Source organism: Oncorhynchus gorbuscha, linkage group LG14, assembly GCF_021184085.1.
Source record: "Oncorhynchus gorbuscha isolate QuinsamMale2020 ecotype Even-year linkage group LG14, OgorEven_v1.0, whole genome shotgun sequence".
In the NCBI taxonomy this organism is placed as follows: Eukaryota; Metazoa; Chordata; class Actinopteri; order Salmoniformes; family Salmonidae; genus Oncorhynchus; species Oncorhynchus gorbuscha.
This window is the reverse complement of record NC_060186.1, coordinates 21453811-21479693: the sequence shown is the minus strand read 5'-3', so window position 1 is coordinate 21479693 and position 25883 is coordinate 21453811. Positions and strand designations below refer to the sequence as shown.

Genomic DNA, 25883 nt, shown 5'->3' with positions numbered 1-25883 from the left:
TCCACAATCCACTAAATAATCGGTGTGTATTAGGAGTAGTGATTGAGAATGGGTTTTTTTTCAACTGGAAAGAGTAGAAGGGTTTTTAGTTGAAGGAAACAGATATGGAGACTAGTGAAGGTAACAAAGAGAATGGTAATATCAGATATGCAATGTCTTAGTAAATTGAAGAAGTAAGTCTTTCAATATGCTGTTACATTGCGAACAGAGGGATTGAGCATTGGGACTGATATTAAATTAGAGGCCACCATCTGGTGTTTGGGTTAGAGATACGTTTGCTGTGGAACAATAGATAGCCACCAGTACTCACTGAACAAAAAACTGTCTGTAAGGGACACAGTGGGGAAATTTGGGACAGAGGTATGAATAATTGAAATGATACATTTTTGACAGGTTCTAATTTTGATGAGTCAATTCTATAGTTTGGGTAGCACCAGTGATTTAAGTAAGAAGGTAGTGTCATCCAAAACAACAATCTGTTTCCATTACGTGGAACTGTGTCCAGAATAAGAAGATCCAAGTAAATGTTTTTAGTACCAAATATTGAGCTGATAAGCCAGCACCAACTATTTGAAGGTCCTAGCAGATTTGGTAAACAATAGGTTTCATATTTTAACTAGTTGATGTCCCAGGGACAGTTTGTACTGAACTGTATGTCAATGCAAAATGACAATGATTACAAGAGAGGGGTTCTTTGACTTTGGAAGGTGCCTGTTCCTGCCCAAGATACAGTAAACTCGATAAAGATTAAATCTTTTTATGACTGATTAAGATGTTTATTTTATTTCTTTCTTTTTTTGCCAATGGATCTTTGTCTTTTCCTTTGAGGGGCTTCTTGAAGGTTTCTTGAAGGTGCCTTAGGAGAGACGCTATTGAGACTGTGTACTGTGCAGTGTAAAGGTGCCCGCATCCAGCTGTTGAGGGAGCTCCCAAATTAAGTAAGGCCTGGCCATTCTGTTTATTGCTACCCTACAATTTTTACCACACACACGCCAGCACCCACACACAACCCACCTTGATAAGAAATGTGCTGAAAAACCCAGCCTTTTCTCTCATGCCTTTTCTCTCAGGAGTGCGACATGAGTCCAATGTGGAGAGAGCATGGACGAGATCCCGTCCAACTTCTCTCATGTATGGTAGGAAAATGGACAAAGACATAATGGACTGTAAAGGACAGTGGCGACTCAGGTGAGAGACATTATCAAGGGCCATCCACTTTGAACATGTGCCATTGGGAGGACAAACTGAAACAGCAGAATAATGAGTGCCGGGAGGTAGGGGGGTGGGTGGTCAACGTGCCCATAATTAATTTAGGTTTATCCAAAATGGTTTATATGGGGTTTCAGGTTGATTGTGGAGGTCTGCACATTGCAAAATGTATAGTACTTTAGACTAGAAATGGACTGAGATACCAATCTGTCTTATACATGAAATTGTGTAATGAAGCATATGTGGAAATGTATGAAGGGAATGTCTTAAGCCATGATTTTGCAAGTTGGATTGTACAACCAAGAATGAAGGGTTAAGTCTCCATTTTTTTGCGTTTATTTTTTTTTCATTTACTCATTTGATTGTAGATTTTAGCTTTATGATGATTATAAATTAAATTAGATTCACTCCCATTAATAGAAGTATAATCTTTATTATGATTTATTATAATGACATATTTTGATATAGAAGCTAAAATCTAAATGCTTCAAATCAAATTCAACTTTGTCACATGCACTGAATACAACTGTCACGCCCTGACCTTAGAGAGCTTTTTATGTCTGTATTTTGGTTTGGTCAGGGTGTGATTTGGGTGGGCATTCTATGTTACTTTTTCTATGTTTTGGTATTTCTTTTTTGGCGGGTATGGTTCTCAATCAGGGACAGCTGTCTATCGTTGTCTCTGATTGGGAACCATACTTAGCTAGCTTTTTTCCCATAGGGTTTTTGTGGTAGTTATTTTCTGTTTAGTGTTTTCTGCACCTGGCAGGACTGTTTTGGTTTCGTTTATTCTCTTTGCTATTTTGTTATAGTGTTCAGTTTAAATAAAAAACATGAACACTTACCACGCTGCGCTTTGGTCTGATTATTCCTCATCCGACGACACCCGTTACAACAACAACTGTAACCTCCGTCGTCGGTGGAAGGAAGAGTGGACCAAAGCGCAGCATAGAAAGTGTTCATGATATTTATTTTCCATAAACACTCAAACAAAAACAAAAGCAAACACTTTCGTCAGGCACAGACACTAAACAGAAAATAACACCCCACAAAACCCAAACGGAAAATGACAACTTATATATGATCCCCAATCAGAGACAATGATAGACAGCTGCCTCTGATTGGGAACCACACTTGGCAAAAACAACAAAGAAATAGAAAACATAGATTTCCCCACTGAGTCACACCCTGACCTAACCAAACATAGAGAATAAATAAGGATCTCTAAGGTCAGGGCGTGACAACAACTGTAGACTTTACAGTGAAATGCTTACTTACAAGCCCTTAACCAACATTGCAGTTCAAGAAGAGTTAAGAAAATATTTACCAAGTAGACTAAAATAAAAAGTAATAATAGAAAGTAACACAATAACATTAACGAGGCTATATTCAGGGGGCACCGTTACCGAGTCTGTGCAGGGGTACAAGTTAGTTGAGGTAATTTGTACATGTAGGTGAGGGGGAAGTGACTATGCATAGATAAGAAGCTGTTGAGGAGCCTTTTGGTCCTAGACTTGACTCTCTGGTACCGCTTGCCGTGCGGTAACAGAGAAAACAGTCTATAACTTGGGTGACTGGAGCCTCTGTCAATTTTATGGGCTTTCCTCTGACAGCGCCTATTATATAGGTCCTGTATGGCAGGATGCTTGGCCCCAGTGATGTACTGGGCCGTTCGCACTACCCTCTGTAGCACCTTACGGTCAGATGCTGAGCAGTTGCCATCCCAGCCGGTGATGCAACCGGTTAGGATGCTCGATGGTGCAGCTGTAGAACTTTTTGAAGATCTGGGGACCCATGCCAAATCTTCAGTCTCCTGAGGGGGAAAAGGTTTTGTCGTGCCCTCTTCACGACTGTCTTGGTATGTTTGGGCCATGATAGTTTGTCGTTGATGTGGACACCAAGGAACTTGAAACTCTCGACCCGCTCCACTACAGCCCCATTGATGTTAATGGGGGCCTGTTCGGCCCGCCTTTTCCTGTCATCCACGATCAGCTCCGTTGTCTTGCTCACATTAAGGGAGAGGTTGTTGTCCTGGCACCAGACTGCCAGTTCTCTGACCTCCTCCCTATAGGCCATCTCATCGTTTTCTGTGATCAGGCCTACCACTGTTGTGTTGTCAGCAAACTTAATGATGGTGTTGGAGTCGTGTTTGACCATGCAGTCATGGGTGAACAGGGAATACAGGAGGGGACAAAGTACACACACCTGAGGTGCCCCAGTGTTAAGGATCAGTGTGGCAGATGTGTTGTTGCCTACCTTTACCACCTGGGGAGCTCTTTAGGAAGTCCAGGATCCAGTTGCAGAGGGAGGTGTTAAGTCCCAGAGTCCTTAGCTTAGTGATGAGCTTTGTGGGCTCTATGGTGTTGAACGCTGAGCTGTAGTCAATGAAGAGCATTCTCACATAGGTGTTCCTTTTGGCCAGGTGAGAAAGGGCAGTGTGGAGTGTGATTGAGATTGCGTCATCTGTGGATCTGTTTTGGCAGTATGCGAATTGGAGTGGGTCTAGTGCAGAGTGACTATGGTGGTCTGCTTGAAACATGTAGGTATTAGACTTGATCAGGGAGAGGTTGAAAATGTCAGGGAAGGCACTTGACAGTTGGTCCGCGCATGCTTTGACTACACGTCTTGGTAATCCATCTTGCCCAGCGGCTTTGTGAATGTTGACCTGTTTAAAGGTTTTATTCACATCGGCTACTGAGAGAGTTATCACACAGTCATCCAGAACAGTTGGTACCCTCATGCATGCTTCAGTGTTGCTTGCCTCGAAGCGAACATAAAAGGCATTTAGCTCGTCTGGTAGGCTCGCGTCACTAGGCAGCTCGCGCGGGGTTTCCCTTTGTAGTCCGTAATAGTTTTCAAGCCCTGGCACATCCGACAAGCGTCGGAGCCGGTGTAGTAGGATTCAATCTTAATTCTGTATTGATGCTTTGCTTGTTTGATGGTTCATCTGAGGGCATAGCAGGATTTCTTATAAGCGTCTGGATTAGTCTCCCGCTCCTTGAAAGCATCAGCTCTAGCCTTTAGCTCCATGTGGAGGTTGCCTGTAATCCATGGCTTCTGGTTGGGAAATGTACGTACAGTCAGCCACTGTGGGGACGAATGTCGTCAGTGCACATATTAATGAAGCCAATGACTGAGGTGGTGTACTCCTCCATGGCAATGGATGAATCGCGCAACATATTCCAGTCTGTGCTAGCAAAACAGTCCTGTAGTGTAGCATCTGCGTCATCTGACCACTTCCGTATTGAGCAAGTCACTGGTACTTCCTGCTTTAGTTTTAGCTTGTAAGCAGGAATCAGGAGGATAGAATTATGGTCAGATTTGCCAAATGGAGGGCGGGGAGAGCTTTGTATGCATCTCTGTGTGTGGAGTAAAGGTGGTCTAGGATTTTCTTCTCTGGTTGCATATGTGACATGCTGGTAAAAAAATTTGGTAAAACTGATTTAAGTTTGTCTGCATTTAAAGTCCCTGGCCACTAGGAGCGCCGCTTCTGGGTGATTATTTTCTTCTTTGCTTATGGCCTTATATACTTGGTTGAGAGTTGTCGTCTTAGTGCCAGCTTTGTTCTGTGGTGGTAAGTAGACGGCTACGAATAATACAGATGAGAACTCTCTTGGTAGATAGTGTGGTCTACAGCTTATCATAAGATACTTTACCTCAGGCGAGCAATACCTCAAAACGTATTTAATATTAGACATTGCACACCAGCTGTTATTGACATATAGACACACACCCCACCCCTCGTCTTACCAGAGGTAGCATCTCTGTTTTGCCTGTGCATGGAAAATCCTGCTAGCTCCATTTTGTCCGTATCGTCATTCAGCCACGTCTCGGTGAAACATACGATGGTACAGTTTTTGATGTCCCGTTGGTAGGATAATCTTAATCGTAGGCCATCAATTGCACATTAGCAAGAAGAAAAGATGGCAGTGGGAGTTTACACGCTCGCCTACGGATTCTCAGAAGGCTGCCCGATCTGAGGCCCCTTTTCCTGCATATTTTTTCACGCAAAAGGCGGGGATCTGGGCCTGTTCCATTGAAAGCGTGATATCCTTACAGTTTCTTGCAGTCCACGTTGAGTAATTGCTGTTCTGATGTCCAGAAGTTACTTTTGGTTATAAGAGACGGTAGCATCAACATTATGTACACAATAAATTCAAAAAATAAGTTACACAAAACGCAAAAAAAAAAAACGCACAAAATTGCACAATTGGTTGGTTTGAATGTAAAACATCAGCCATGTTCATCAGCGCCATCTTTATTAAAATTATAGATATAAGAGGATGGAATGTGATGGACATTTTTATCTTGTGAAAAGATAGCCTTGAAAATGTTAATCTTGTGTTAGTGTCATAAATAATCCTTGGTTCCTGCCTGTGCTTGGTAAAGATATGATGTACTTGATGCATTGAGTTGTTTGGAACTTCTCCAGCGCGCTGATAATAAAGATTGATTGACTTTGAGTGTCCCTGTGCAGAATTTCCACAACACTCCTCTGGGTACATCGACTTGAATACAAAACCTAGGAGGGTCATGGTTCTCACCCCCTTCTATAGACTTACACAGTAATTATGACAAATTCCAGGGGACCCTCTCCAGCCTACCAGAGCTTTTGCAGCATGAACCGACATGTTGTCCACCCAATCAACGGATCAGATAATTAATCTAGTACTGGAAGCATAAGCTACAGCTAGCTAGCTATTTTAGCTTACTGAAACATCCTGATCAAACAGACAGATGCTATGTTAGCTAGCTGGATATGACTTTCCAACACAACACTTAAACTCTTAAACTCACAACAAGTCAAGCTAAGCTTTTGGTATTATTAATTATTGCCACCGGGGACCACCGGTGTAACTGCTTACTGATTGTACACTTACATTACTGCATAATTGTAGTATGTTTACTGACGAGTTAGTTATATTAGCTATGCTGACTATGATATTACTTTAGCTAATATGGTGACAACTATGTAGGCTGTGTTTAGTGGTTTGGTTTGGAAAGTTTTTTTCTCCTGGTCACATACAGCTGATGTGTTGTGCATTGAAGTCCACAAGCGAAGGGAAGAGGTGAGAGGAGGAGAGCGCATAGATGCGAGAAGGAATACAACGTGGCTGCTATGAAAGTGAACTGTGTTTACAGGTGATCAGGGGTGTATTCATTCTGCCGATTCTGTTGATAACATTTCTTAAACGGAACAAAACAGGCATAAACATACCTGACCTGTGTGAACATACAGTTTAAGTTGGAAGTTTACATACACTTAGGTTGGAGTCATTAAAACTCGTTTATTAATGGCACGAACCGGCTCAAAGCCCGTAACAAAGGGAGACAACGTGGAGATAAGGAGTATCAAAATATATATTTATTAACTAAAGCAACTAAGGAAAATATACAATGGTGTGTGTGTAATCAGTAGTGTACGTGAGTGTTTTGCATGCATGAATGTGATAATGCAGGGTGATGAAAGGTGCCAAAGCAAACAAACAAAAGGCCACCAAGAACCACAACAGAATCTACAAAGGGTGTCTGCATGGAGAGAGAGTCTCCTCCATGAATGTGGAAGAGGTCTATTTATCCTGGGAGACACCTGGCCCAGGTGTTTCCCATGTAGCTGACGACCCTCTCAACTCCGCCCACCGGCATCCTAATAAGGAAACAAGAACAAAGACAGAATACGGCAGACAGAGTGGGAGGGTCGTCACATTCCCCCCCATAAAACCGGGGACCAACAAGGACCCCGGAACAACATACCAGCCTCCCGCGTCCCAAATTGACACAGGCCTCCCGCCTCCCAAATTGACACAGGCCTCCCAAATTGACACAGGCCTCCCAAATTGACACAGGCCTCCCAAATTGACACAGGCCTCCCAAATTGACACAGGCCTCCCAAATTGACACAGGCCTCCCAAATTGACACAGGCCTCCCAAATTGACACAGGCCTCCCAAATTGACACAGGCCTCCCAAATTGACACAGGCCTCCCAAATTGACACAGGCCTCCCAAATTGACACAGGCCTCCCGCGTCCCAAATTGGTGAGGGGTTATGTGTTCACACCTCCACCTGCCCCATCCAACCTCCTCCTCCCCAGACCTCAGCAACCTTTGCGCATAGGAAGCAATATTTAAGAGGAAAGAACACAAGACCAGGAGGGAACAGACAGGAAAGATAGAACATGACAACCCGAAACAATGGTCAGTCACGTAAACATTCAGGAACATGGCACAAAAGACCAACAGCTACAAACTCCAACGAAAAGAACATCAGGGTCCTTCTTAATTTTTACAACTCCCAACGATTCATAGTCACTTCCAACGATTCATAGTCACTTCCAACGAAACAGAATTTCACTCATTTCAATCATTTAAGCTTGTAGTGTTCAGCGATCTTCAACAGCTGTTCTTAAGTACATAATTCTAACAGGTCCTCTGATGGAAAGCGAATGAACTTGTATACATGAGACACCATAGTCATAAGTAAGTAATCTTGCTCAACCCCTCTGCTGAGCACATCAGACTACAACCAGAAAAATGACAATCACCCTGAGCACCACAGAAGAGAGATGAGATACGGAGCTTCCCCAAAACCTACAATAACTCAACCCTAGTCTTCGTGCAGATTTGCGGTGGGTATTTACGCACTGTAACCCGCTGGCAAGGAAATAGAACTCCCCAGCATGCTGGCAAATTCCACCAAGCCACGGACGTGCCCCCGAGACAACTGCTCAGTCCACAGACACCACACAAAAATAACAAACATTTAACCATGCCCAACATGTCCAAAATTGAAACACGTCGCTAAGCCTATCAGGGGAAAAAGGCTATAGCTCCGGGTAGCAAGTTCCACTATCCTACACAAATCTCCTACCGAGGTACACAGCCGATTTACTCACCTCCTCAGACTGACTTCCCAACAGAAAGTAGAACAAGAGTTTCCAGGCTAGGCAAGGCCTGGAAACTAACCATTATACTCTCTCCAACGCAGCACACAAACCAAACAATAAAGGCAACCAATACTGGGCCGATCACACTCAAACACCATATTCAAACCAAACACGTACCTCCACGGTCTCCCAAACCAATAGTTCAAAGATCCCGGATGAGCCCCCACTTGTCACGAACCGGCTCAAAGCCCGTAACAAAGGGAGACAACGTGGAGATAAGGAGTATCAAAATATATATTTATTAACTAAAGCAACTAAGGAAAATATACAATGGTGTGTGTGTAATCAGTAGTGTACGTGAGTGTTTTGCATGCATGAATGTGATAATGCAGGGTGATGAAAGGTGCCAAAGCAAACAAACAAAAGGCCACCAAGAACCACAACAGAATCTACAAAGGGTGTCTGCATGGAGAGAGAGTCTCCTCCATGAATGTGGAAGAGGTCTATTTATCCTGGGAGACACCTGGCCCAGGTGTTTCCCATGTAGCTGACGACCCTCTCAACTCCGCCCACCGGTATCCTAATAAGGAAACAAGAACAAAGACAGAATACGGCAGACAGAGTGGGAGGGTCGTCACAATTAACCACACCTCAAATGTCTTGTTAACAAACTAAAGTTTTGGCAAGTTGGTTAGGACATCTACTTTGTGCATGACACAAGTTATTTTTCCAACAATTGTTTACAGACAGATTAATTAACTTATAACTCAATGTATAACAATTCCAGTGGGTCAAAAGTTTACATACATTAAGTTGACTGTGCCTTTAAACTGCTTGGAAAATTCCAGAAAATTATGTCATGGCTTTTGAAGCTTCTGATAGGCTAATTGATATCATTTGAGTCAATTTGAGGTGTACCTGTGGCTGTATTTCAAGGCCTACCTTCAAACCCAGTGTCTCTTTGCTTGACATCATGGGAAAATCAAAAGGAATCAGCCAAGACCACATAAAAATAATTGTAGACCTCCACAAGTCTGGTTCATCCTTGGGAGCAATTTCCAAACGCCTGAAGGTACCATGTTCATCTGTGCAAACATTAGTATGCAGGTATTAACACCATGGGACCACGCAGCCATCATACTGCTCAGGAAGGAGATGTGTTCTGTCTCCTAGAGATGAACTTACTTTGACATGAAAAGTGCAAATCAATCCCAGAATAACAGCAAAGTGAAGATGCTGGAGGAAACAGTGAGAAAAGTATCTATAACCACAGTTAAACAAGTCCTATATCGACATAACCTGAAAGGCCGCTCAGCAAGGAAGAAGCCACTGCTCCAAAACCTCCATAAAAAAAGGATGACTACGGTTTGCAACTGCACATGGGGACAAAGATCGTACTTTTGGAGAAATGTCCTCTGGTCTGATGAAACAAAAATAGAACTGTTTGGCCATAATGACCGTTGTTATGTTTGGAGGAAAATGGGGGATGCTTGCAAAGCTGAAGAACACCATCCCAACCGTGAAGCATGGGGGTGGCAGCATCATATTGTGGGGTGCTTTTCTGGAGAAGTGACTGGTGCACTTCACAAAATAGATGGTAACATGAAGATGGAAAATTATATGGATATATTGAAGCACCGTCTCAAGGCATCAGTTAGGAAGTTAAAGCTTGCGTCTCTGCTCTCATCCTTCTAGATCTATCGGCTGCCTTCGACACTGTGAACCATCAGATCCTCCTCTCCACCCTCTCCGAGTTGGGCATCTCCGGCGCGGCCCACGCTTGGATTGCGTCCTACCTGACAGGTCGCTCCTACCAGGTGGCGTGGCGAGAATCTGTCTCCTCACCACGCGCTCTCACCACTGGTGTCCCCCAGGGCTCTGTTCTAGGCCCTCTCCTATTCTCGCTATACACCAAGTCACTTGGCTCTGTCATTACCTCACATGGTCTCTCCTATCATTGCTATGCAGACGACACACAATTAATCTTCTCCTTTCCCCTTCTGATGACCAGGTGGAGAATCGCATCTCTGCTTGTCTGGCAGACATATCAGTGTGGATGACGGATCACCACCTCAAGCTGAACCTCGGCAAGACGGAGCTGCTCTTCCTCCCGGGGAAGGACTGCCCGTTCCATGATCTCGCCATCACGGTTGACAACCATCCTCCTCCCAAAGCGCTAAGAACCTTGGCGTGATCCTGGACAACACCCTGTCGTTCTCAACCAACATCAAGGCGGTGGCCCGTTCCTGTAGGTTCATGCTCTACAACATCCGCAGAGTACGACCCTGCCTCACACAGGAAGCGGCGCAGGTCCTAATCCAGGCACTTGTCATCTCCCGTCTGGATTACTGCAACTCGCTGTTGGCTGGGCTCCCTGCCTGTGCCATTAAACCCCTTCAACTCATCCAGAACGCCGCAGCCCGTCTGGTGTTCAACCTTCCCAAGTTCTCTCACGTCACCCCGCTCCTCCGTTCTCTCCACTGGCTTCCAGTTGAAGCTCGCATCCGCTACAAGACCATGGTGCTTGCCTACGGAGCTGTGAGGGGAACGGCACCTCAGTACCTCCAGGCTCTGATCAGGCCCTACACCCAAACAAGGGCACTGCGTTCATCCACCTCTGGCCTGCTCGCCTCCCTACCACTGAGGAAGTACAGCTCCCGCTCAGCCCAGTCAAAACTGTTCGCTGCTCTGGCCCCCCAATGGTGGAACAAACTCCCTCACGACGCCAGGACAGCGGAGTCAATCACCACCTTCCGGAGACACCTGAAACCCCACCTCTTTAAGGAATACCTAGGATAGGATAAGTAATCCCTCTCAACCCCCCTCCTTTAAGATTTAGATGCACTATTGTAAAGTGACTGTTCCACTGGATGTCATAAGGTGAATGCACCAATTTGTAAGTCGCTCTGGATAAGAGCGTCTGCTAAATGACTTAAATGTAAATGTAATGTCTTCCAAATGGACAATGACCCCAAGCATACTTCCAAAGTTGTGGCAAAATGGCATAAGGACAACAAAGTCAAGGCATTGGAGTGGCCATCACAAAGCCCTGACCTTAATCCTATAGAAAATGTGTGGGCAGAAGTGAAAAAGCATGTGCGAGCAATGAGGCCTACAAACCTGACTCATTACACCAGCTCTGTCAGGAGGAATGGGCCAAGATTCTCCCAACTTATTGTGGGAAGCTTGTGGATGGCTACCCAAAATGTTTGACCCAAGTTAAACAATATAAAGGCAATGCTACCAAATACTAATTGAGTGTATGTCCTTCTGTAGCTCAGTTGGTAGAGCATGGCGCTTGTAACGCCAGGGTAGTGGGTTCGATCCCCGGGACCACCCATACGTAGAATGTATGCACACATGACTGTAAGTCGCTTTGGATAAAAGCGTCTGCTAAATGGCATATATTATGTAAACTTCTGACCCACTGGGAATGTGATGAAAGAAATCAAATCTGAACTAAATAATTTTCTCTGACATTTCACATTCTTAAAATAAAGTGGTGATCCTAACTGAACTAAAACATGGATTAAATGTCAGAAATGGTGAAAAACTGAGTTTAAATGTAGTTGGCTAAGGTGTATGTAAACTTCCGACTTCAACTGTACATTGTACACTTTCATTCATAGGCTAGGTTGCAGCAACCTCATGATGGGTATAGGGAAAATGTGAGTAAAATGTGAGTATCATGTAGTAGCCTAAACCTATCGATTTTACATTGAACTGGGTGAATGGAATGTGAATGAGAGTCATCCAATATGTTGTAATATATATATATATATATATATATATATATATATATATATTTTTTTTTTTACATTTTTAAAAATGTATTTTACCTTTATTTAACAAGGCAAGTCAGTTAAAGAACAAATTCGTATTTACAATGACGGCCTTGATTTGCTTTCAGGCCATATGACTAGAGTAGCAGAAACTTGCAACAAGAGAGCGAAGATTTTTCCAAACAGAGACCGAAGGTTCAACAGCTTAGTGCGAGTACAATACAGACATAATTTTTTTACAGTCATTTGCAGGCTTACACAGTGTTTTTTTGTGTTAAGAAATTCGAGACGCGCAGTTGAGAGAACCGTTACTTTCCATCATTGGTCTATCAATTGTTTAGCCAATTTAGGATTTTTTTAAATCGACCTAATCCTAGTTGATTCAAGTTGCAACTATCTACCGAGAGAGTAAAAATTAATCTAAAAAGGCAAACTGACCGTTTTTCATCATTTGTTTCTACTCTAGCCTCCGGCATTTGCGTAGGAGGGACAGGGATCACCAAAACAGAGCGCACAAAGCCATTGCGCGCAGTACCACGTCATTCTGTCAAACTTATTGAAACTTGTTTCGTTACTTTCTAGCAGCATATACTTAATTTTCATTCAGATCATATTTAGATAGTTGGGGAGTCGGGGAGATGATAACAGGATTTCGACTGAACTTGGCGCCTCTCAAGGAACCGCTGGGATTCATCAAATTTATAGAATGGGTAAGTAGGCTACACTGTCCAGAATCTTACTGGAGAAAATATGCAGCTCAACAGTTCTAATAGCCGAGGGATTTTTCACTTTAGTTCGGGGCTGTGGCCTGATAAAATCAAATAGAAAAGACATGTACTGTATATCATGCTTTTTGTTGCATTTCAATCGTATTGCATGTTGGAGCAAACCACACAAGCTTTCATCATTTTTTTCATAAACTAATGGGTCACAGTTTTGTTTTGTCAGTCTCTCTTCTCCTGATTCTGCAATGACAAAATAATGATAGCCGACAGTATGACATTCATTCAACTCTCCATTTCAGCAAAGTCTGTTACAGTAGCTGGCTAGGGGCTGGATCAGTTTGTACTGGCATGGTTTTGAAATGTCCCTGTTCAAAAACCTTTTCCTTCCTTTCAAATGAAAGGCAAGAGGTGTTATACATTAATTCATGTCTCATTAATAATTCACTTAAATGTTACCCAGCATATACAATCCATATCTGGAAGGGAACATGCAGATCTGGGGCCAGGAAGCTCTGTGCCCCTGACATAACCTGACACTTAGAAGAAAATGAAATTAAAATTGCACCCAATCGGGCTGACAGGTTTTTGCAGAACTTAAAAATCCTTGAGACCATATTGACGCACCCTACTGACTCAAACTAAGTAACATAATAGACAAATACTCATCAAAATCTGTCAATTTAACCTAGAGATATCTGGGATGAGTCTCAATCTACTCCATCCGCTTATGTCGGCCTTCCCCATCTCTGAATATCGCTCTTCTCACATGTAATGTCTGAACCTCCAAACCGGGTGCCAGTTTAAAGAATGAATGGAAGTATGGGTGTCGTTTTGGGGTTAAATATGTGTCCAAAAACCACATATTTCCTGTGCTTTCTTAGGCTGTATCTTCGAGATAAAGGACAGATACTTCAAAACCTTATTCCGTTTCATTCATTTTTTTTGTCATGAATGTGTTATCAATGCGTTTCTATGGGCTGTAGTAGTAGTGGGCTTAGACTTTTAGAGAGTTAATCAGCACTGAAGTGGTGTGATATTGTTTTTAGGCCAGGGTTACATTCCTTCCACTTTGGAAACCATGTTGTCCTGAGAAGCCATGCTTTTGGAGAGAATTCATTAATCAAGTTTAACCGACTTGCCTGCATAACTCGGTCAAAGGAATCCTGTGTAGCCATGCAGGAGGAAATGAGGTTAACAATTCAGCTGTTCTCTCTCTCTCTCTCTCTCTCTCTCTCTCTCTCTCTCTCTCTCTCTCTCTCTCTCTCTCTCTCTCTCTCTCTCTCTCTCTCTCTCTCTCTCTCTCAGCTCGCTATCTCTCTCTCTCTCCTAGCTCGCTATCTCTCTCTCTCTCTCTCTCTCTCTCTCTCTCTCTCTCTCTCTCTCTCTCTCTCACTGTGCAAATCCTTCAAGATACAGGCTGCAGGCAAGGCAGGCAGCAACCAGACAGGCAGCACCACCCCAGTCACCCAAGTCATCTGACCATAGCAGGCTGTTGTCTCCGTCTCTGCATTTGCAGTGCTCACTAGATGTTAATTGCTGTGAAATGGCACAAGTTGCTGCAATGAGGTCGTCGGCCAACAGGAAGTTGCCACACTGTGAAATGAAAACATCTGGAGAAGGGTGAGAAGGAAGGGCCTCTCCGGAAGCAAAATGGAGGCACAGTCACGAAGTAGCGTTACGTTTCCCCCTAGACACTGATCTAATAGCCTACATCGAGAGAGAGCGAGAGCATCAACAGAGAACCACATGGATTGCAGCAGAGAGAACGAGAAGAGGATCAAAACAGATCTTTATGTACACCGTTAGATCATTCTTTCTCTTGGCAAGCTTGCTGTTTGGTGTGATGCTGCATGCAGTCTCTTCAATTCTCTCAGTCCGTTTATCCAAACACCCTCCCCTGAGCTGGTCTACTACAGTATCTCACAGTATGTCCAGTGTAAGCAATGTTTCTCCCTTCTCCCTGCTCAGCTAAAACAGTTTACGTGATATCTCTCTCTCTTTCTCTATTTTAAACAGCTGACAGCCATCTTTGCATTTGGGAGCTGTGGGGGGTATTCTGGAAGGACTATCGTGTCACTCTTCTGCAGCGAAGGAAGGAACGAGACACTGAATGCTACTTTTAGCTATCCCTTCAGGTGGGTGTCAGTCAGTTCTCTCTCTCTGTGTTACTGTGTTTGATAACCCATACAACGATTAGACCCAACTGCAAAAAAAGACCCCTTTTGAAATATTTGAAATGCCTTGATGTGTTATCAGATATCCTGCTGGAACTAGGAAGGAAGTTGTTGTATAGATATCATCTGTAGAAGGATGTTCGTGGTGGAGGAAACAACTTGACCCCATGACCTCAACTGATTATTTCCCCCATTAATCTGGATGAGTGTTTTCGTGTGCAGTGTAATGACTGGGGTTTATTCCAGGTGTAGTATGACACAAACAGGAAGTGACCTGTACAGTGAAGATGTATCAGGTTAAAATAGATGAGACAATGAATAGTTTTTCATTGTCAATCAGGATGATTAGCAGCTGAAATGTTGACAATAAAAGTCTCCATTCCTTCCTCTTGCTATTGTCATTCTATATCCCCTGGGTATAAGTATACTGAACAAAAATATAAATGCAACATAGGGGGAGTATTGGTCCCATGTTTCATGACCTGAAATAAAAGATCCCAGAAATGTTCGATATGCACAAAAAGCTTATTTCTCTAAAATGTTGTGCACAACTTTGTTTACATCCTTGTTAGTGAGCATTTATTCTTTTCCAAGATAATCCATCCTCCTGACAGTTGTTGCATATCAAGAATCTGATTAAATATAATGATAATTACACAGGTGCACCTTCTGCCAAGGACAATAAAATGCCACTTTAAAATGTGCAATTTTCTCACGCAACAAAGTGGCACAGATGCCTCAAGTTTTGAGGGAGCGTGCAATTGGCATGCTGACTGCAGGAATGTCCACCAGAGCTGTTGCCAGAAAATGTCATGTTAATTTCTCTACCATAAGCCGTCTCCAACGTAATTTTATAGAATTTGTCTGTACTTCCAACCGGCCTCACAACCACGTTGTATGGGCGAACGGTTTGCTGATGTCAACATTGTGAACAGAGTGTCCCATGGGGGCAGTGGGGTTATGGTATGGGCAGGCATAAGCTACGGACAACGAACACAATTGCATTTTATCGATGGCAATTTGAATGCACATAGATACCGTGACGAGATCCTAAGGTCCATTGTCGTGCCATTCATCCGCCGCCATCACCCCATGTCACAAGCATCTGTACACAAGGCTGAAAATGTCCCAGTTCTTCCATGGCCTGCATACTCACCAGACATGTCACCAATTGAGCATGTTTGGGATGCTCTGGATCGACGTGTACGACAGCGCGTTCCAGTTTCTGCCAATATCCAGCAACTCCGCTGGATATTGGGACAACATTCCATAATCAACAGCCTGAAAAGGAGATGTGTTGCGCTGCATGAGACAAATGGTAGACACACCAGATACAAACTGGTTTTCTGATCCACGCCCCTAACTTGTTTTTAAAGGTATCTGGGACCAATAGATGTATATCTGTATTCTCAGTCATGTGAAGTCCATAGATTAGGGCCCAATGAATTTATTTAAACTTACTGATTTCCTTATGAACTGTAACTCAGTAAAATCTTTGAAATTGCTGCATGTTGCGTTTATATTTTTGTTCAGTATATTTAGTGTGACATTGATCTCTTACAGAAATACTCTGGATAACTCTGCTATATCACGTAGAGATGTACACTGAAGTGTTAAGCTGCGTTGTGTCCCCAGGTTAAACCTGGTTGCTCTAGTGGAGAGCAACACCACTCTGTGTAACCACTCCGTGCCCGTCACCCACCTGGTGGGAGACTCCGCCTCCTCGGTCCAGTTCTTTGTGGGCGTGGCCATCATCTGCTTCCTGTACTCTATAGTGGCGTTGCTCGTCTACCTGGGCTACATGCACGTGTACAAGGACTCTGACTTCGGCCCTATGTTTGTGAGTATTGGGAAAGTAAAGGGACAAAACCTAGATTGAGATTCTCATACGTGACTTGAAATGAATATGATTGATATGATTTGATTTTGATTGATGTTATTTACAGTGCCTTGCGAAAGTATTCGGCCACCTTGAACTTTGCGACCTTTTGCCATATTTCAGGCGTCAAACATAAAGATATAAAACTGTATTTTTTTGTGAAGAATCAACAACAAGTGGGACACAATCATGAAGTGGAACGACATTTATTGGATATTTCAAACTTTTTTAACAAATCAAAAACTGAAAAATTGGGTGTGCAAAATTATTCAGCCCCCTTAAGTTAATACTTTGTAGCGCCACCTTTTGCTGCGATTACAGCTGTAAGTCGCTTGGGGTATGTCTCTATTAGTTTTGCACATCGAGAGACTGAATTTTTTTCCCATTCCTCCTTGCAAAACAGCTCGAGCTCAGTGAGGTTGGATGGAGAGCATTTGTGAACAGCAGTTTTCAGTTCTTTCCACAGATTCTCGATTGGATTCAGGTCTGGACTTTGACTTGGCCATTCTAACACCTGGATATGTTTATTTTTGAACCATTCCATTGTAGATTTTGTTTTATGTTTTGGATCATTGTCTTGTTGGAAGACAAATCTCCATCCCAGTCTCAGGTCAAATCAAATCAAATCAAATGTTATTTGTCACATACACATGGTTAGCAGATGTTAATGCGAGTGTAGCAAAATGCTTGTGCTTCTAGTTCCGACAATGCAGTGATAACCAACAAGTAATCTAACTAACAATTCCAAAACTACTGTCTTATACACAGTGTAAGGGGATAAAGAATATGTACATAAGGATATATGAATGAGTGATGGTACAGGGCAGCATACAGTCGATGGTATCGAGTACAGTATATACATATGAGATGAGTATGTAGACAAAGTAAACAAAGTGGCATAGTTAAAGTGGCTAGTGATACATGTATTACATAAGGATGCAGTCGATGATATAGAGTACAGTATATACATATGCATATGAGATGAATAATGTAGGGTAAGTAACATTATATAAGGTAGCATTGTTTAAAGTGGCTAGTGATATATTTACATAATTTCCCATCAATTCCCATTATTAAAGTGGCTGGAGTTGGGTCAGTGTCAATGACAGTGTGCTCACCTCCTCCCTGTAGGCCGTCTCGTCGTTGTTGGTAATCAAGCCTACCACTGTTGTGTCGTCCGCAAACTTGATGATTGAGTTGAGGCGTGCGTGGCCACGCAGTCGTGGGTGAACAGGGAGTACAGGAGAGGGCTCAGAACGCACCTTTGTGGGGCCCCCGTGTTGAGGATCAGCGGGGAGGAGATGTTGTTGCCTACCCTCACCACCTGGGGCGGCCCGTCAGGAACTCCAGTACCCAGTTGCACAGGGCGGGGTCGAGACCCAGGGTCTCGAGCTTGATGACGAGCTTGGAGGGTACTATGCCGAGCTGTAGTCGATGAACAGCATTCTCACATAGGTATTCCTCTTGTCCAGGTGGGTTAGGGCAGTGTGCAGTGTGGTTGAGATTGCGTCGTCTGTGGACCTATTTGGGCGGTAAGCAAATTGGCGTGGGTCTAGGGTGTCAGGTAGGGTGGAGGTGATATGGTCCTTGACTAGTCTCTCAAAGCACTTCATGATGACGGAAGTGAGTGCTGCGGGGCGGTAGTCGAGTCGTTTAGCTCAGTTACCTTAGCTTTCTTGGGAACAGGAACAATGGTGGCCCTCTTGAAGCATGTGGGAACAGCAGACTGGTATAGGGATTGATTGAATATGTCCGTAAACACACCGGCCAGCTGGTCTGCGCATGCTCTGAAGGCGCGGCTGGGGATGCCGTCTGGGCCTGCAGCCTTGCGAGGGTTAACACGTTTAAATGTCTTACTCACCTCGGCTGCAGTGAAGGAGAGACCGCATGTTTTCGTTGCAGGCCGTGTCAGTGGCACTGTATTGTCCTCAAAGCGGGCAAAAAAAAGTTATTTAGTCTGCCTGGGAGCAAGACATCCTGGTCCGTGACTGGGCTGGGTTTCTTCTTGTAGTCTTTTGCAGACTCCATCAGGTTTTCAGACTCCATCAGATTCCATCAGACTCCATCAGGTTTTCTTCCAGAATTTCTTCCAGAATGGTCCTGTATTTGGCTCCATCCATCTTCCCATCAATTTTAACCATCTTCCCTGTCCCTGCTGAAGAAAAGCAGGCCCAAACCATGATGCTGCCACCACCATGTTTGACAGTGGGGATGGTGTGTTGCTTTTACGCCAAACATAACGTTTTGCATTGTTGCCAAAAAGTTCAATTTTGGTTTCATCTGACCAGAGCACCTTCTTCCACATGTTTGGTGTGTCTCCCAGGTGGCTTGTGGCAAACTTTAAACGACACTTTTTATGGATATCTTTAAGAAATGGCTTTCTTCTTGCCACTCTTCCATAAAGGCCAGATTTGTGCAATATACGACTGATTGTTGTCCTATGGACAGAGTGTCCCACCTCAGCTGTAGATCTCTGCAGTTCATCCAGAGTGATCATGGGCCTCTTGGCTGCATCTCTGATCAGTCTTCTCCTTGTATGAGCTGAAAGTTTAGAGGGACGGCCAGGTCTTGGTAGATTTGCAGTGGTCTGATACTCCTTCCATTTCAATATTATCGCTTGCACAGTGCTCCTTGGGATGTTTAAAGCTTGGGAAATCTTTTTGTATCCAAATCCGGCTTTAAACTTCTTCACAACAGTATCTCGGACCTGCCTAGTGTGTTCCTTGTTCTTCATGATGCTCTCTGCGCTTTTAACGGACCTCTGAGACTATCACAGTGCAGGTGCATTTATACGGAGACTTGATTACACACAGGTGGATTGTATTTATCATCATTAGTCATTTAGGTCAACATTGGATCATTCAGAGATCCTCACTGAACTTCTGGAGAGAGTTTGCTGCACTGAAAGTAAAGGGGCTGAATAATTTTGCACGCCCAATTTTTCAGTTTTTGATTTGTTAAAACAGTTTGAAATATCCAATAAATGTCGTTCCACTTCATGATTGTGTCCCACTTGTTGTTGATTCTTCACAAAGAAAATACAGTTTTATATCTTTATGTTTGAAGCCTGAAATGTGGCAAAAGGTCGCAAAGTTCAAGGGGGCCGAATACTTTCGCAAGGCACTGTATGTAAGTGTCATACACCTACTGTTGCCCAGCCCACATGGGCTTACAAGACACTACTATACAGAGTACCATTTTCCTTGTACTCAAATCAAAATAATATTTAACAAATTATACGCATACAATAATCATAGCAAGTACAGCTACCATCCAGCCACACTACACAAACAGTACATTTCTCCTTCTCCTCTAGGCATTGTGAACAAACTTTTCAATCTCAAACACATCCTGTCTGAAACTAAATTTAAGCCTCTGCTTGTCTCGTAGCCAGAATACTTCACGGTTATCACCAAAAATGTTACAAAAAAAGAATGTCTCAGAACATCTGAGATTAATATACAGACGGCAATAAAACACAACCTGGATTTTGTTTTAGATTTCCCCAAGATCACACATTAGGCAAGTGCTCTTTTCTTCAGGCGATCTGTTAGATCTACCCATCTCTATAGCCAGAGGGAGGGGGCTGGAACTGACCTTTGGCTTTTTGTTAGATTCAGATAGACATACGGTTCAAGGGTGTAGTTCTCTTTGATGAGAGTTGACATTCTAAGCAGGGGTTTGAACAAAAAAAATATTTTTCCAATCGTTTCGTTCTGAACAGAACCATTACAAAAAAAAATCCGTTCCACTGTTCCAACAAAATACAGTTCTAAACCGGTTCGAACAGCCAAAAAAGTTAGGGTTTGTATAGTTTTTTCACATTTCTTTTTAAACCTCTGAAATCATTTTTAAATCTATATTTAGCTTGACCTTAAATGACTTCACCAATAGATAGAGCAGCTTGTTATGGAGCAGGCATCTACAATATGTACATGCAGGGAACAGACAAGTAGGGTGTAATATACGACTGAAACTTTACCCGTGAGAAGAGCGCTGGCCATAAAGCGCTCGGCATCTTGTTGTTACGACATGTATAATCTGAATTAGGCCCACAGAATTATACCTAGGAGGAGTGACATCTATGAAGGAACTTTGAATGTCTTTGAACTTCAAAGAGTTGGCTTAACTAACGTTGGACTAACGTTGGGCCAGAGCTAGCACTTGATCATGACTCTCAGTTCCAATACATTACCCATAATGCCGCCTAGAGTTTTTGAGAGCTAGACAAGTTTGTGTAGCAGAGCGGCACAAGAACAGATCTTACCTTTTTTGTTAATAAATCCAATGTGAAACGTGATAACTATAGTATCCTTAACTAGCATTGAAAATTAAAAATCTCTCTCCCTAATTTCTGAAACACTCGTGTAACGTCAGTAGCTACAGTAGACTATGTTTTGAAGCAAGGGAAGGGGCAGTTAGACGACACACACACACACACACACACACACACACACACACACACACACACACACACACACACACACACACACACACACACACACACACACACACACACACACACACACACACACACACACACACACACACACACACACACACACACACACACGCAAAGATTTTCAGCTGGCAGGCAGGCAGACACTGAATTTATGAGTAGCAGAGTGAGGGCTTTGCATAGGCACTTTGTTTCGATTTTTGTGGAACTGAAGAAAAATGCCCAGAACATTATTAACTGGTTCCCATGCTTTTAAAATAACAGTTCTGTTCCGGAACCGTATTAGATGACCTTCGTTCTCGGTTCTGGTTCTGTTCCTTGAAAAATGTCATTATTTTACCGTTTTGGGTTCTGTTCCTTGAACCGGTTCCAACCCCTGGTTCTAAGTTTAGGTTTAAACAAATATCAGCTGTCCATTTTTCCAAGTGTATTAGAAAACGTTTGTCCTTGATTTGGTTGATTCGACATGGTAATTTGTTCCTGAATATATACTGCTAATCAGTTTTGAAACAGAAGTCTCCCATTGACATCAATAAAATGTGACTGTATGTCCTGACTTCTGTTATTTTTATGTCTGATGTATGTAAACTCAGCTAAAAAAGAAATATCCCCTTTTCAGGACCCTGTCTTTCAAACATAATTCGTAAAAATCAAAATAACTTATCTTCATTGTAAAGTGTTTAAACACTGTTTCCCATGCTTGTTAAATGAACCATAAGCAATTAATGAACATGCACCTGTGGAACAGTCATTAAGACACTAACAGCTTACAGACAGTAGGCAATTAAGGTCACTGTTATGAAAAGTTAGGACACTAAAGAGGACTTTCTACTGACTCTGGCAAACACCAAAAGAAAGATGCCCAAGGTCCCTGCTCATCTGTGTGAATGTGTCTTAGCCATGCTGCAAGGAGGCATGAGGACTGCAGATCTGGCCAGGGCAATAAATTACAATGTCCATACTGTGAGACGCGTAAGACAGCGCTACAGGGAGACAGGAAGGACAGCTGATCGGCCTCACAGTGGCAGACCACGTGTAACAACACCTGCACAGGATTGATACATCCGAACATCACACCTGCGGGACAGGTACAGGATGGCAAGAACTGCCCGAGTTACACCAGGAACGCACAAAACCTCAGTGCTCAGACTGTCCGCAATAGGTTGGGAGAGGCTGGACTGAGGGCTTGTAGGCCTGTTGTAAGGCAGGTCCTCACCAGACATCACAGGCAACAACGTCGCTTAATGGGCATAAACCCTCTGTCGCTGGACCAGATAGGACTGGCAAAAAGTGCTCTTCACTGACGAGTCGCGGTTTTGTCTCACCAGGGGGTGGTCGGATTCGGATTTATCGTGGAAGGGATGAGCGTTACACCGAGGCCTGTACTCTGGAGCGGGATCGATTTGGAGGTGGAGGGTCCGTCATGGTCTGGGGCGGTGTGCCACAGCATATTCGGACTGAGCTTGTTGTCATTGCAGGCAATCTCAACGCTGTGCGTTACAGGGAAGACATCCTCCTCCCTCATGTGGTACTCTTCCTGCAGGCTCATCCTGACATAACCCTCCAGCATGACAATGCCACCAGCCATACTGCTCATTCTGTGAGTGATTTCCTACAAGACAGGAATGTCAGTGTTCTGCCATGGGCAGCGAAGAGCCCGGATCTCAATCCCTTTGAGCACGCCTGGGACCTGTTGGATCGGAGAGTGAGGGCTAGGGCCATTCCCCCCAGAAATGTCCGGGAACTTGCAGGTGCCTTGGTGGAAGAGTGTGGTAACATCTCACAGCAAGAACTGGCAAATCTGGTGCAGTCCATAAGGAGGAGATGCACTGCAGTACATAATGCAGCTGGTGGCCACACCAGATACTGACTGTTACTTTTGATTTTGACCCCCCCCTTTGTTTAGGAACACATTATTACATTTCTGTTAGTCACATGTGTCAGGATAGCTAGGATTGGTGGGTGTGGGGTCAAGCACAGAGAGCAACGATCCAAAGGAGAATGTTTATTCCAAATATGGGTCAAGCCAAAAACAACAGGCACACATGACCACAAAAACAGGAACGAAAACAAACCGTAAGCCATAAAACACGACAGCAAAATATACAAGCCGCCCCAAAAGCAGACCTGAAGGCTTAAATCGCCCTGAATAAACGGTTAACCAGAAACAGGTGAAAACAATCCAGACAAAACCAACAGAAAAGGGAAAAATAATCTGTGGCAGCTAGTAGACCTGTGACGACGACCGCCGAGCTGTGTTTTAAGCCAATTTCTTGAGTTATTCATGCACATCTTCCAGTAGGATGTGAACAATTAATTTGGCGTGGACCTACAACTGTTTATTCTGTCTTGATAACTCCTTTTGGTCATTGTCACGCCAAGCAAGGCATCACAAACAGATCAGGGATCAGGCTACAATTGAATGTACTCCCTTGTCCATTTGAAACCATGCTGAAGCAAAGTGGTTCACACGGGGACAAAGTGAAGGAGGTTGACTTGGGTTCCCTCTTCCCTCTCTTCCCCCAGGATTTTGGCCTGACGGCAGCGATTGCCTTCCTGTGGCTCGTGTGTTCGTCAGCATGGGCCAAGGGGCTGCAGAACGTGAAGGATGCCACCGGGACGGCGGACATCACCTCCACACTGGCACTCTGCAAGGAGAGCGACGTGTCCTGCGAGGTCACTGACTTCGCCAACATGCGCACCCTCAATGTCTCTGTGGTGAGTAACTCGAACGTTTAAAAAAAAAAAACTTCTTATAGACGATGCTTGTTCATCAGAATGTATCAAGTTCACATTCACTTGAATTGCATGATACGCACATAGATGTAAAAAAAGAGGTGAAATGTAACAGTTTTTCTGCACATCCAACAGAAATACTGTGTTTGCCATGCTCACTTCTGTTTGACCACTCTTGGTCTCACTCTGACTCTTGGTCTCATCTCCTCTAGGTGTTTGGGTACCTGAATCTGATGGTGTGGGCTGGGAATGCCTGGATTGTGTACAAGGAGACCCGTTGCCACTCTCAGAAGTACACTGCCCGGCAGGGGGCCGGGGCCGGGCGTGGTCAACAAGTCCCTGCTGCTATCTAATACTCTACTCCACTTCCAATGGCCAAAATAGCCCCTACACACCCTAAGTACTCCTGTAGCTCTGAGAGGATTGGATAGATACACTATACATTTTATGGTAATAGGCAGCTTCATCTTGCCTGCTGATTGTCTGGGTGGAAACCGCCAATATTTTTGCTGTGCCATAGTTATCAATATCTATGCTTTGTCGAATATATCTGTGCCTTCAATACCGGTCCCAATTTTGGGCCATGCCTTTCTGTGTCTTTGCATGCTAATGCTTTCTCTCCTCGTGCCTTCTTTAACTTCTAAACCGGTGCCTTCTCTTACCAGTAAATCTCACGAACCGCTGGTATTTTCTCCTAAGCTGTGGTACAGACTCATTGACAGCATTTGTGCACTTTGACCGGCAACTACAGTGTCTTTGTTCTGGGCATTTCTACCAAACCCTAACCTGGGATAATTCAGATTCTTAAACAATGTGTCCTTTCGCCTCATGGCCTAGAAGGAATCCTGATCTGTCCTCACTTGCCTCTTTTTGCTAAGTGTGGCAGTCTTGCTTCCGTCCCTCTCCTCGCCCCAACCTGGGCTCGAACCAGGGACCCTCTGAACACATCGACAACTGCCTCCCACGAAGCATCATTATCTATCGCTCCACAGCTACTTCAAGGTCCCAGAGCGAGTGACGTCACCAGTTGAAACTCTACTAGCGCGCACCCCTAACTAGCTAGCCATTTCACACCGTTTACACAAGGATGCATGTGTCTCTGACTGTACTGCTGGCCATATGCTTTCTTAAATTATATATATATATATATATATATATATATATATATATATATATATATACACACATTTGAATGTTTGTTTCACTTGAAAATAAGTAGAACTTTTCAGTCTTGATCGTGTATCTTTCAATATCATCTTCTGTTGCGAAGACTGATTTAAAAAAAAAATGATGTTCTTTAGTCTGCCATGGTTTTTGTACTTCGTATTATCTTGTTTGTTGAACCTCAGCCACTAAGAAAGTGTGCATGTGCTGGCTTTATGTTTTGAAATCTCCTGTTTTTTAAAAACATTTTTAGATTGCTTAATGAATTATTAGTCCCTGCCATTACCTTTGCATTTCTGATCTATTTTCTGTTATTACCTTTGATCTAATAAAAGTGTAACTTGAGGTGCTTGTGTATGGAAGACCCATGTTGCGTGTGTGCATGTGTGTTTGTAATGTCTGGTATCCTGGTTATGCCTCTGTCTTCCTCTTGTAGTCATCAGAGCAACTTTAGCTTCATGGAGGATCTGTATGTATCTGCCCTGTTGTGGAGAGAGACGGAGCTGTCCTTTCCACAACATGCGAATCATGAATGTCTACTTTCTTTTGGAATAAAAAACAATGCATTTCCTACATTCTCTCTTTTTGTATAAAAATAGAATAGGTCTCTCTCTCTCTCTCTGGTAATATTGACTTCTTTTACAAGCCATACTGGGGAGGTTGCGGGAGATTTCTGACCCCAAAGACATAATGCAGCTTTTGTTTCATGGTCTGTCTAGTGACCTCACTGTTTACCGTTTGTCTGAAGAACAAACAGGATATGATCTGGTAATGCTGCTCCGGTGTGTCTGAGCTGATCACTGGCACCCTTAATGCATCATTCCTCCCTTCCTTTAAGTGCTCATCTGACATGACTGGATAATTTAAATC

General features: G+C 43.5%; 2 protein-coding genes across 4 annotated transcripts in view; both read left to right on the top strand.

Moving 5' to 3' along the window:
- Window positions 1-25883, top strand: part of LOC123994629 (metabotropic glutamate receptor 8-like) — a 1038970-nt gene that overhangs the window by 914686 nt on the left and 98401 nt on the right. The window lies entirely within an intron of this gene.
- On the top strand, window positions 12128-24983 carry LOC123994637 (synaptophysin-like protein 1). Of its 2 annotated transcripts, none has more exons than XM_046297481.1 (5): window positions 12128-12586; window positions 14618-14736; window positions 16411-16615; window positions 23640-23831; window positions 24062-24983. In XM_046297481.1, the coding sequence occupies exons 1-5, from the start codon at window positions 12515-12517 to the stop codon at window positions 24200-24202; spliced, it is 729 nt and encodes a 242-aa protein (XP_046153437.1). In that variant the 5' UTR covers window positions 12128-12514; the 3' UTR covers window positions 24203-24983. The 2 variants fall into 2 exon arrangements, with proteins under 2 accessions (XP_046153437.1, XP_046153439.1); XM_046297483.1 differs by lacking the exon at window positions 12128-12586 and adding an exon at window positions 14145-14395.

Coding starts and splice junctions, on each gene's coding strand:
- LOC123994637 (XM_046297481.1), top strand. CDS start 12,515: ATGATAACAGGATTTCGACTGAACTTGGCGCCTCTCAAGGAACCGCTG. Junction 12,587..14,617: donor TCATCAAATTTATAGAATGG/GTAAGTAGGCTA, acceptor TATTTTAAACAG/CTGACAGCCATCTTTGCATT. Junction 23,832..24,061: donor GCACCCTCAATGTCTCTGTG/GTGAGTAACTCG, acceptor CATCTCCTCTAG/GTGTTTGGGTACCTGAATCT.